Raw genomic sequence first — 11,645 nt, forward strand, 5'->3', positions numbered from 1 at the left:
ATAAATAGCAATAACGACGTTGATAAAGAAGAGGTCCCCAAAGGCCGGGGGAGCGGTGGCTGCCCCCCTTTCCGCGGCGGCGGGCGGGGCGGGGCGGCGGCGGCGGTGTCCGGGGGGAGGGCGGGAGGCGGGTGCCGCCTTCCCCCGCCAAACAAAAGGGAGCGGCGGCGGCGGCGGCGAGAGCGGCCGGGAAGGACGGAGCGGATCCTTCTCCGCTGCGCGGCGCTTGCCGGTGGGTTTGCGAGGGGGACGGCGCGGCGGGGTCAAAGCCAGGGGCTTGCGGGCGAGCGGGCTCCGTACCGGGCCTGGGGGAAAATGTGTCGGGCCGGGGGCGCGGAGGGGCGGGGGGCAGCCGCTCCGTGCGCGGGCGGTTCGCGGAGGTGAAAGGAGGCGAAGGGTTTATCGGCCTGTACGGGGAGGCGGCTCCATCCCGGGGCACCCCACGGCCGCCAGCTCGGGACGCTGTTCGGCGTGGGCCGGGACCCCTGCCACAGGGGCGGGGTCCCCGCCGGTGGGATCCCGCTGGGTGCGTCCCTCCAGGGACCCCGCCGCTGACACTTCCCTCTCTCGCCCGCCCTCTTCCCACCCCCAGGTGAGCCGAGCTCCCCTCCGTGCTGCCGCCATGTCCCGCCGCAGCCAGCGCCTTGTCACCACCCGCTATTACCCCGGGGACGATGATGCCGCGACCAGCAGCGGCAGCAGCGCATCTCTGCTGGGTGGGACACAGCTCCCCTTCAAGGAGACCACCGGCAGGTGAGTGGGGGGCACGACTGGGGGCTTCCCCCTGCCCAAATCTGGCAGGGGCGGGGCATTCCATCCCACACCGGGGACCGGGCACCTTCCTGCGTGGGATGTGGGGATAGCTTGCAAAAGGAGCGTGACGGTGAGCCCGGCGCCTTCCGGCATGGCCGCCCTGGCACTGTCTGTGCCCCTGCTGCAGCCAAAGCCCCGCGCTCCCAGCGCAGGCACCTCCGCGTCGCCGCGGGCCCGGCACGGGAGCCTGCCGTGGGTGGCCGGGTGCCAGCTGCCAGCTGCAGCTGGGTGGCGAGAGGCAGGAGGGAGGGAGGAGGGAGGTGCGCTGCGAGTGCCGGCCGGAAAACCGCAGCGGTGCGAGCGGAAGCGATGCCCGGGACGGGCGGGAGGCCTCTGCAGAGCGGAGGTTGCAGCCTCCGGCAGCGGCCGCTATACGGTGTGGAGGGAAGTGATGCTGGTCGAGGGATTGGGGTGAATTCCCCGTTTCCCTCCATGAGTGCACTGTGACCCCCCCCCACCTTGTAACCACACGTGTCTGATGAGCCTGTTTTCGCCTCCCACAGGACGATCAGGAGGAAATCGAGTACCACAAAGCGCCTCTCTCCCGCCCCCAGCACCCAAACCTCCTACTATAGCGAGTCCATGATGAGCGAGTCCTACCTGGGGGGCAGCCGGGGCCTTGCTGCCCTGGGTAGCTCCATGCTGGATGATGACCTGGACAGCAGCACGTACTGGGGTGAGCCCTCCCACTCTCCTAGGGCAGCTGGGGACCTCCCTGGACACTGGAGAGTGTTGGGGCAACTGCCCAGGTTGGCTGTCTGTCTGGGTTGCCCCTTGTGGAAGTGATGGTGGGCAATTTCTCAGTGGAACTCTGTGTTTTGGGGCAGGTGGAGAGCTCTCTACCAGGAGGAGAAGAGGCACAGGGGACACGGAGTCCAGTAAGATCAATGGAGTGCTAGAGAGCAAGACGTATGACACCTACACATCTTCATCTGGGTACTCCTCGGAGGACGACTACGCTGGTAGGGATGCACTAGTCTGTCTGTAGTGGCAGGAATGCAGGGGAGGCATCCCCAGAGGGACCAACCCAGGGCCTAGCTGTGCCCGGTGTGCTGCCGGTCCCCACTAGATGCCACCCCCAGTGCAAAGCCTTTGCTGTGGGCAGTGCACTGAGATGCTGTCTGCATTGGTGACTTGCTGCTTCCTTTCCAGGTCACTATTACTCAGGCCAGAGTAGCTCTGGGTCAGGTCTGAGAACTGCAGCCTCCCGGGTGGGCTCCTTCCTCTGGCAGGTGTTCACCTCCCCAGGTGAGTGGAGGGCTGGCAGGGGCTCTTCTAGCAGCAGTATTCTTGCCAGTCAGCATCTCTACTCTCCAAGTGCTGTGTGTGCTATTCCCTGTTTGGGTGGAGGGGTTTTATCCCCTTGTGGTGCCACCCTTGGGCATGGAGGGGACATCTGTCAGGACCCCTCCTGAGGCTTGTTTTTTCTCCTGGCAGTTCAGTTCATGGGATGGCTGTTCTCGGGGCTGGCAGGGGCCTGGTGCCGCCTCACCGGCACGGCTTCCCACCCGGACAACGTCCCCTTCTCCAGGTGAGTGTGCGGGGGGTGGACACCGGGCTGGGGTAAGCATGGGGAAAACCTGCAAGACCCTGGAAAAGGGAGGCACATTTGGGGTGGTGGGTGTCTCTGCTTTCCCTCTGGCCCCCATCCAAAGGTGATGGAAGGTAGCTGCAGTCCTACAGGCACCTCTCTCTTCTCCATGCTCCAGGCGCTACCCACGTCTGAAGAGGTCCCTGCTGCTGCTGCTGCTCCTGCTGCTCCTCGCTGCTGCCGCCTACGGTGAGCCACCTCCCTAGATGTGCTGCCCTGAGATCTGGGGCAGAGCAGAGCATCCCACTGCCATAGCTGGGGGATGGGCCGGCCTGGAGCTCAGTGCTCATGTCTTCTGGTAACCCAGTCCATCTGCAGCCTCATGCCAGTATCTCCTGGTTGTCCCTGGAGATGCTGATGGCTGAGCCTCTGCATGTCCACCCTGTCCACTACTGTGGCCCATTACCAGCCTGGTGGTTCTGACCATCTCATCCTTCTGTGCTCAGGAGCTTGGTACTTCTACCCGTACGGGCTGTCGACACTCAGCCTGCCTTCCTTCCCGTGGTGGGGAGCTGGAAAGCTTTCCTCCTCCTCTGATGCTCCTGGGGCAGGGGACCTGACCACGCTGGACCAGGTAAGCTGCAGCAAAGGCATGATGGTGGCCCAGGTGGGATGAGTGCCTTGCAGGGAGAGCTGGGACAGTGTGATCCATGGCTGAACAATTGCTTCCAGGGTGTGAGGAACGGTGGAGAATGGGGCAGAGGATGGCTCCAAACTGGCTCCCCTAGCTTGTGGCCATCTCACTCTTGGGGTGTCCCTGGGATGGAGCAGGGGGAACATCTACCTTCTCCTGGGAAGCAACAGATGAATAAGATGCCACTGACTTTGGGGAATGGGTGGTCAGGGTCCCCTTTCACAGGGGTCCTGTGGAGCAGGCACTTCCCCAGGGGGCTGCATCACATCCTGTTTTTGTCACTGCAGGGGGGACACCAACTCCTGGCTCGCTTCCAGTCCCTGGAGAAGCGCTTTGAGGCCCTGGAGGCCGAGCTGTCACGGTGGGAGCTGCGTCGTGGGGCGGCAGCAGTGACAGCCGGGGGAGAGCCACCCCCAGGGGACATCCTTGCGCGGCTGGAGGGGCTGGTGAGCCGCCGGGATGCGGGGCTGAAGGAGCATCTCCGCACCGACATGGCCAACCACCTCCAGGTGAGTGACATGGGGAGTGCAGGGAGATGGGGGGGCAGGGCCGTGCTCTGATATTCCACCCTGTTCCTCATCCTTCAGGGCGAGCTGGATGTGCTCCGAGCCCAGGTGCAGAGGGATTTAGACGGGCGCCTGGGCAAGATGGCACAAGCTTCCCGGGTAAGCGGACGAGCGTGTGGCGGTACCTGGACGGGACACCCTCAGCAGTGGTGTCACGGGTCTCACCCCTTCCCCTTTTCCTGGTAGGAGATGGAAGCGCGCTTGCTGGAGCTGAACTCGGAGTGGCAGAGGTAAACACTGGCTGTGGGGCAGGGCCATTGCTCTGTTAGGGGCAGGCAGGTGGCTGGGTGAATTCCCCTCAGCCAGGCTTAGGAGGGATTTGCAGGCCTGGCTGGGGACAAAGGAGAGATCAAGAGGCATAGTCTGGGGGGAAAGGAAGAACGGATACATATGTGGGTGTCTGTGGGAGCCAGCACTGTGCCCTTCCGGCCAGAATGGCCAGTGGTATCCTAGGGTGCATTAGGAAGGGCATTGTCAGTAGGTGGAGGGAGGTGATCTTGTCCCTCTACCCAGCCCTAGTGAGGCCACCTCTGGGGTGCTGTGTCTGGTTCTGGGCTCCTCGGCAGTACAAGGGAGCCACGGAGCTCCTGGAGTGGGTCCAGCAGAGAGCTACGGAGAGCATGGAGGGAGTAGGTAATGTCTCTTACGAAGAAGGGCTGAAGGAGCTGGGACTGATCAGCCTTGGAAAGAGACAACTGAGAGGGGACCTCATCAGTGTCAGTGGCTGAAGGGAAAGTGACAAGAGGTTGAAGCCAGGCTCTTCTCAGTGGTGCCAAGCAATAGGACAAGAGGCAATGGGCAGAAACTGCTGCACAGGAAGTTCCACCTGAATATGAGGAAGAACTTCTTTACTGTGCAGTGACCACACACTGGAGCAGATTACCCAGAGAGGTTGTGGAGTCTGCCTCACTGGAGATAGTCCAGAACTGTCTGGATGCAGTCCTGTGCCATGTGCTCTGGGATGACCCTGCTAGAGCAGGGAGGTTGGACCAAATGACCCGCTGTTGTGTGTTCCAACCTGACCCATTCTGTGATTCTTGGCTGGCAGCAGGGCTCCAAGGGCAATGGCAGCAAACGACCTTTGGCACTGTCATTCTGCATCACTGTGAATGTGGTCCTTCAGCTGAGGAGTGAGCTGAGGATGCTTTCCCATGGGATGCAGTAGAAGAGGTCACTGCCACTGGGATTAAAACTGGGTCTGGAGATGGGGTTGAGCATAGGTGATGTGGGATGAACCTCTTCCTCCAGTTTGCAGAGGGGAACTGGGCCTATTGGCACGAGGTTTTGTTACCTTTCTCTCGGCACAGCTCGGTACAGGAGAGCCTGCGAGGGACTTTCCAGCAGGAGGTGGGCAAGCTGGAGCAGGAGGTGGCAGTGCTGAGAAGGGAGCTGGCAAGCCTCAAGTCAGACCAGGAGGTGATGGGGAAGCACGTGAAGGGGATACTGGAGCAGTTGAAGACAGTGCGGGCTGATGTGAGTCCCCGTCCCCAGCCTGTTTGGCAGAAAGGCGAGCGAGGGTCCCAGCTCTGGGGCTGAGCTCTGTCTGCACCGTTCCAGGTGGAAGCGCAGTTCCCAGTGTGGATCAGTAGGTTCCTGTCACAGCCCCAGCAGGATGGTGCTGCTGCCATCATCCTCCAGCGGGAAGACTTGCAAGCGGAGCTCCAGGCTCTGGAGCACAAGATCCTTGCCAAAGTCCTGGAGGACCAGAGACTGTCAGCACGGGATGCTCACGCTGGTATTGGAGTGGCCCTGCGGCAAGGAGGGGCTGCGGGAGTGACGGAGGAGGTGAGTACTGGCCTGAGCCCCAGGGACATGAGGTGACCCCTGGGTCGGGGACTGTGCCCCACTTTGTGTGTGCAGGGGGCTGGCACGGGTGCCTGGCAGATGGCAGAGGCGTTGAGACAGCCCCCACAGCTGGGATATTGATCCTGGGCTCGCAGGATGCAAGAGCACCCTTGAAACTCCTTCTCTGCCACTCTCTTCTCAGTCTGTGCTTGCTCTGTGCTCTGGAAGGGGTCACGGGTGCTAATGCCTGCAGCCCTGCAAGGCTTTTACTTGTTGCTGTTCTATTGAGGATGGGTGGATAAAGTGACACGGCTTCTATGTCTTCTCAGAAGGCAAAAGCTGAGTTTATTAGAAACCACAAATTCTTTTTATAGACAGTTAGAATAAAGGTGGACCTGATTGGCCCTCAGTCAATATCCCTCACACCCTTGGCTAATTAGGAACAACACCCTTCTTGTAAACATCTTACAATTAACAACAAGTTCAAAACACCAGCTGCAGGACTATTTTAATTCTTTCTCTGAACTTTCTCAAAACTTCCCAGAGGAATGTCTGGGAAAGTTTATCTGACTTTCTTCTCTGACCAGTTCTCAGCATTCACACTTACGGTCTTAAAATCCGAGCTTCTGCTTGTGCATACTTGACCCAGAACGTGGGAGAGGTGCCATCAAGGCTTCCATGGGTGGAGCATCTTGCTTATCCCCATTCTTCAGCAGTGCTGCGGAGTTGTTTGGTGCAAAGCATTTCAGCAGAATGACACCGAGGGGAAAAAATGAGCCTGCTTGCTTTGGAAAGAGTTGCTGGCAATTCCCTGTGGAGGTAGTGGAGGGAGGGATCAGGCTGGGATTAGCAGTCCCCATAGTCTGTGAGCGCTTTATGCACTCCATAAAGTTTAGACTCAAAGTGGTGCTGCAGGGTCTTAGCTCCTTAGGCTGGCTTTGGCTCCAGATGGATGCTCCAGCCATCTCCTTTTCTGGATGAGGAGAGCTCCCATCAATCCTGTGGGATAGGGCAGGAGAGACGAGCAGATGATTCTGGGTGGTCTCTCGGGTTGTGTCTGGCGCTACCTCTCCTCCCTCTGGGCCAGGCCCTCTTGGGGACAGGCAAGTGCAGCGTGCCCGGGTGCTGCCCCTTCACTGCACAGCCCTGGGCTATTTTTAGCAAACCTCGAACGAGGTTTCCCAGCCAAATGCGTGTTCTCTTATTTTTGCCACGGTGATTCATCCCCTGGCTGTTCTATCCCGTGGCTGTTGTGCGGGAAGGTCCTTGCACCCTCTGTCCCTGCGGGGACAGGTGGGTGGGGGGCAGGATGCCCGCCCCAGTTTGTCACCCTCCTGTGCCCTCTGTTCCCGCTGCAGCAAGTGCATCTCATCGTGGGCCAGGCCCTGAAGCGCTACAGCGAGGACCGCGTGGGAATGGTTGACTACGCCCTCGAGTCAGCAGGTAGGTGGTCAGGACGAGCCAGCTGTCCTGGGGAGGTGACCACAGGGGCTGGCCCGCAGCTCACCTGCTGCCATCTCCTCATGCCAGGGGCCAGCGTCATCAACACTCGCTGCTCAGAGACCTACGAGACGCGGACGGCGCTGCTGAGCTTGTTCGGCATCCCCCTGTGGTACCACTCGCAGTCCCCCCGTGTCATCCTGCAGGTGGGCGCTGAGCGCGAGGGCTGGGCTGGTTCTCACGGGGCTTTTATTGGCCTTTGGCTGTTGCTCCAAGCCAGCAGCCGGGCTGGTGGGAGAAAAATTACTCTGATGGCGGTAACATTGCTGGCATCTCGCTTCCATGCTCGTAGCCAGACGTCAACCCTGGGAACTGCTGGGCATTTCGTGGCTCCCAGGGCTTTGCTGTCATCCGCCTCTCTGGCATTATCCGCCCCACGGCCGTGACGCTGGAGCACATCCCGAAAGCCCTCTCACCGCAGGGGACCATCCCCAGTGCCCCCAAGGACTTTGCTGTCTATGTGAGTGCCCTCACCCAGACCTGAGCGGGGCGGGGGGAACACCGTGGGCGGGCGCTGGAAGGGATGGCTAACAAACCCCATCCCTGGCTGTGGGGTGCTCTGGGGGGGTGGTCTTACCCTGAAGAAGAGGAAGAAGCAATACTGGTGGGGAGAGGGGCAGCACTAGGTTTCAGAAAGTGTTTGTGGGGGCACAAGGACAAAGGGGCTTGAGTAGGTGTAACTTTTGGTCTTTCCCCCCCCTTCATCCTTCCCCACTGGTCCCTGTTCCCATTTGTCTATTTTGACCTGGAAGAGCAGGAGCGGGGGCTAAGCGCGCTTGCGTCTCCCTCTCCCTCTTCTGCCCTGGATGTGTGCATCACCTCTGGTCTCCCTCTCTGATGACCCCTGGTTCTCCCTTTCTGCCTTCCTGCCCTTCCATAGGGCTTAAAGGAAGAAGGAGAGGAGGAGGGCCTTCTCCTTGGACAGTTCACCTACAACCATGATGGTGACCCCATCCAAACATTTTACTTGGAGGTAAATGCTTTGCCCCTGGAGCCCTGACCCCCGAGAAGAAAATGGGGCCTCTGGGGTCTCTGAGCCGCAGAGAGCCCTCAAGGTCTCGGGTTTTTCTTTTCCCTCCTCCCCCAAGGGTGAGTCCATGGGCACATACCAGCTGGTGGAGCTCCGGGTGCTGAGCAACTGGGGCCACCCCGAATACACCTGCATCTACCGCTTCCGTGTGCACGGGGAGCCGGCGCACTGACCCCCGGCCCCACGCGGGATGAGGATGCTGCCGGGCTGACAGCAGGAGGGGATGCGTCTGGTTCACTGCTTCGCACCTGGAAATCCTGGCATGTGCCAGCAGCCGCCCCTGGAAGCTGCTCCCCTGGGGGGAGGAGAAGAGCTGGTGTTGAAGGGGTGAGGGTTTCACTCTTCTAAGGACCGGGGTGGTGAGGCAAGAGCATCCCACGTGGGTCCTAGCGCAGCCTGGCTTGTTTTCAGTGCACATGGGACATTTTAACTTTTTAAGCTAACTTTGTATCGGGTTTGCGCTGCCCCTCTTCCCTGTTGTCCCACTCCTTTCTAGCATGGCCAGGGCTTGGGAAAGGGGTGTGTCATTTTGTGATGTGCTTCATGCGGGCTTGGCTGGAGGAGATCAGAGCGTGGGACCACGGTGCCTGACTCGGTGCTGCCAGAGTAGGTGGGAGCCACTGGTGGTGGCCACCAAGTCCACTCCACACAGGGTCACTTCTCTTGCCTTGGTGTTGGTTTTGGTAAAGATCTCCAGCCCTCCAATGCTGGGCCGGCAGAGAGGAAATAAGACAGTATTAGCGAAGTATTAACATAAAACTAATGGTTTGGGGCAGCGGGGGGAGAGGAGCGTGGCACACATTGGTGGCAGAGCCCACCTTGGTGCTGCCATCCATCCACTCCAGCCCTCCTGCTGACAGTAGCTGAGTTGGGTCTTACTGATGCTGTTGGCCTCCCTGGCTGGCTGCCTCCCCAGTGTTAAGCTTGGTGATGCTATTGAAAATTCCTGTTGCCTGCTTTTTCTTTGGGGTTTGTTCTGATACTTTTTTTAAAGAGGGGTGGGGAGGGGAGCTATTTTCCAGTTGGGGTGTTGGGGTTGTTTTTTTTCGGGGGAGGGGGTGGGGAGGTTTGTAGTAACAAAGGGAAAAAAGACTTTTTCCATGCAATTTGTACTTAACCAGAGAATGTTACATGGTGCCACTTGGATGAGTGGCTTAGATGTGGAGAGGGCTAGAGCTTTGTTTAGTAGAATAGCATACACAGTAGGATAAGCTAGAATAAGATGAGCAGAGCTGTTTAAAATACAGGCCTCACGTTGCTGGTGGCTTGCTAGCTAGACTTGGAAGCTGGGGTCCTCTGTGCACTGCTGCTGGTGGGGTGCTGGAGGCGTTCCTGCCCTCCTTGCACTGGATGTGCTCTGAGACTGCAATGTGTGGCTGTGGCCTCTTGCCCGTGGCTGCATCTGTGTGTACTTGACTGTGAGCAGCAAGTGGAGCTGCTGCCCCAGGGCTCTGCAGGGCTCCTGGCGGGGAGGCAGGGCAATCGCCAGGGCTGGCAGGTGCCAGCATGCAGAGCCACCCCCCGCCTGCAGGGCTCCCTCAGCTCTGGGGTCCTCGATGGCAGATGGCTGGTGCAGGCTGACCTCCTTTCTCTTGGAAGGGCTCCCTTTTCCTCCTACCTCTCCTTACTGGCACTGCACTGTTCTCTGAGCCCTGGCTGCAGGAGGGGGGGTTCTGCCTGCAGTGGGCACGTAAATCTTGCCTGTACTGTTGGGATGGGTGGAGGCACAGCAGGGGTTTGCAGGAAGGATGCACAGGGACCTTCCCCAGGCTGAGGGGTGCCAGGGCCATCTGGCCCCTCCACCTCCCGGCCTGCATCACACAGCTTGGCTTATTTTCTTGGATGGTGTTAACAGCCTCCAGGTTTGTGTTGTGTTTCATTGAAAGAAGAGCTTAAGGGCTCATGGTCAGTGTTTCAGCCCTGTCCAGTGCTGGTATCATCCTTCCCCTGACACTGTGAGAGCACCATGTATTGATTCCCACTCTGGTGGTCTCTGCTGGAAGCACTGTAGGCATAGAGGAGGAGGACAAGGGGCTGAAGAAGTGTCTCCTTTCAGCATCCCCTGATGGGCATCAGGCAGAGCTGCTGAGCCTTGACTCCCTCCATGCCAGCCTGGGAGGGTGAGGGTGGTGGCAGCACATCCCTTCTGAAGGGGTCTTCTTGCTCCAAGCAGGGGAAGCGAGCTCAGAGGGCACAGTCCTGTCTCCAACAGGTTAAAATTACCCTGTGGAGCTTCTTGCAGAGCTGGGAGGCCCTGCTGCAGGGAGAAAGCTGACCTGGAGCCAGAGCCAGGGACTATAAATTCTCTCCTATATTGAGCGTAGTCTTAATTCTTGGCACCCACAGCCAGAGTTATTTTAAACTTGTCTACAGCTGCCCGCTTGCCTTGGAGTCCTGTCCATGAGCGCACTGAGCACATGGAGCTGTGCTTTTATGAATGCCTAGACCTGTTCTGGGCTTGGCAGACCAGCTCCTGTATTTATTTGAATCATAAAGAGAAAGCAGAGATGAAGCTCTCCCTTTTTCTCACCTTTCTCTGGCTCCTGGAGCAAGAGCTACAACCATGAGCCTGGGAAAACCCCTTTTCTTATGTTCCTTCTGGCTCCCTGGTCTCTGGCTTGGACTGTAAGAACAGACACGGTCTTTGCCCAAGAAAAAAATGATTTTGTGGTAAATCAAGCATGCTGATAAGAGGCAGGAAAGGTGACCTCTTCCCCTGAAAATGGAATTGTAGTGGGATCTCTGCTCCTTCCACGTGGGTGTTAACTGCTGTGTCTGGGTTAGGGAGCATTTGGCTTTACAGTGCAAGCTTGCCCTGTCCTTTGGACATGAAAACCTTTGCTGTTTGAAGCAAAGCTCCCTGGAGCTACCAGTGAGAGCTCATCCTGGGGCTTCATGCTCTTTTCTAGCTGGTTTTAGAGGCCTCACCACACCATCTGTGTAAGGATCCCCAGGAATAGATGCTGAGGCCACAGGTGGGTTTTAAGCCCCCAGATTCATCATCAGTGCTGGGCTGCAGCCTGAGCCCCTGTGCCAAGTGCCAGAAGCCGCTGGCTCTTGTGATTGTAGCTTACAGCATTTCTGCAGCACTCCCCAGAGCTGCAAAAGAAGAGGGCACAGAAAACTGCTGCTTCAGCATGTGCTTCTCTGCCCAGGGGTATTTAATCCTAGAGCTGATGCCGAAGATGAGCCTGGTGAGGCAGGAGAAATGCAGAACAGCTGTGGGAGCAGATTTCTCTTCTTTACTCCATTTCCCTCCTCTATTCCCCCTCCTCCTCAGTTTGCCCTACACACGTGTTACAAATTAGCCCTCCAGAAACAGATGGTTACAGACAGGCGTGTGTGTTTGATGCTGTAGCCTGTTGCAAATGCTGCACTGTTTTGTTCCTTTTATTTTGTAATCAACAGATTGTAATTTATGCCTATGCAAGAAAAAAAAAAAAAAGACCAAGACATAAATTATATCAAAACTGTCCAGAGTGGTTTGGATGTTTTGTAACCAAATTTGCTGTTGGGAATGATGCACAGCTAGTAGATAGACAAAGCTATTCTTGGAGCTCTTCTTCTACATAGTTTTATGGCAAATCCTTATTTTCCAGCCTGATGTACTAACTCTAGGGCTATTAACAAAGTTATCACCTTGTCACTCAGCAAGCTTGAGGATGCAAAAACTCCTTGAAACAATGCTGAAAACAAGACTTATTCCTAAAACCTCCGATTCCTTGG

General features: G+C 57.9%; 1 protein-coding gene across 1 annotated transcript; it reads left to right on the forward strand.

Moving 5' to 3' along the window:
• Positions 1 to 106: 106 nt before the first annotated feature.
• On the forward strand, positions 107 to 11,398 carry SUN2 (Sad1 and UNC84 domain containing 2). The gene is made up of 18 exons (XM_038155072.1): positions 107 to 232; positions 593 to 753; positions 1,317 to 1,489; positions 1,641 to 1,775; positions 1,966 to 2,061; positions 2,251 to 2,344; positions 2,523 to 2,593; positions 2,851 to 2,978; positions 3,326 to 3,547; positions 3,626 to 3,703; positions 3,791 to 3,834; positions 4,912 to 5,077; positions 5,162 to 5,389; positions 6,748 to 6,832; positions 6,920 to 7,035; positions 7,182 to 7,349; positions 7,770 to 7,862; positions 7,978 to 11,398. Exons 2-18 carry the CDS (start codon positions 623 to 625, stop codon positions 8,089 to 8,091), a joined length of 2,142 nt encoding a protein of 713 aa, XP_038011000.1. The 5' UTR covers positions 107 to 232; positions 593 to 622; the 3' UTR covers positions 8,092 to 11,398.
• Positions 11,399 to 11,645: the final 247 nt, after the last annotated feature.

Source organism: Motacilla alba, chromosome 1A, assembly GCF_015832195.1.
Source record: "Motacilla alba alba isolate MOTALB_02 chromosome 1A, Motacilla_alba_V1.0_pri, whole genome shotgun sequence".
Lineage (NCBI taxonomy): Eukaryota > Metazoa > Chordata > Aves > Passeriformes > Motacillidae > Motacilla > Motacilla alba.

What these genes read in the sequence shown, in the direction of transcription:
- SUN2 (XM_038155072.1), top strand. Translation starts at nt 623, where the DNA reads ATGTCCCGCCGCAGCCAGCGCCTTGTCACCACCCGCTATTACCCCGGG. An exon ending in GCAGGTGTTCACCTCCCCAG is followed by an intron (nt 2,062 to 2,250) that starts GTGAGTGGAGGG and finishes TTCTCCTGGCAG; the next exon opens with TTCAGTTCATGGGATGGCTG. An exon ending in ACCTGACCACGCTGGACCAG is followed by an intron (nt 2,979 to 3,325) that starts GTAAGCTGCAGC and finishes TTGTCACTGCAG; the next exon opens with GGGGGACACCAACTCCTGGC.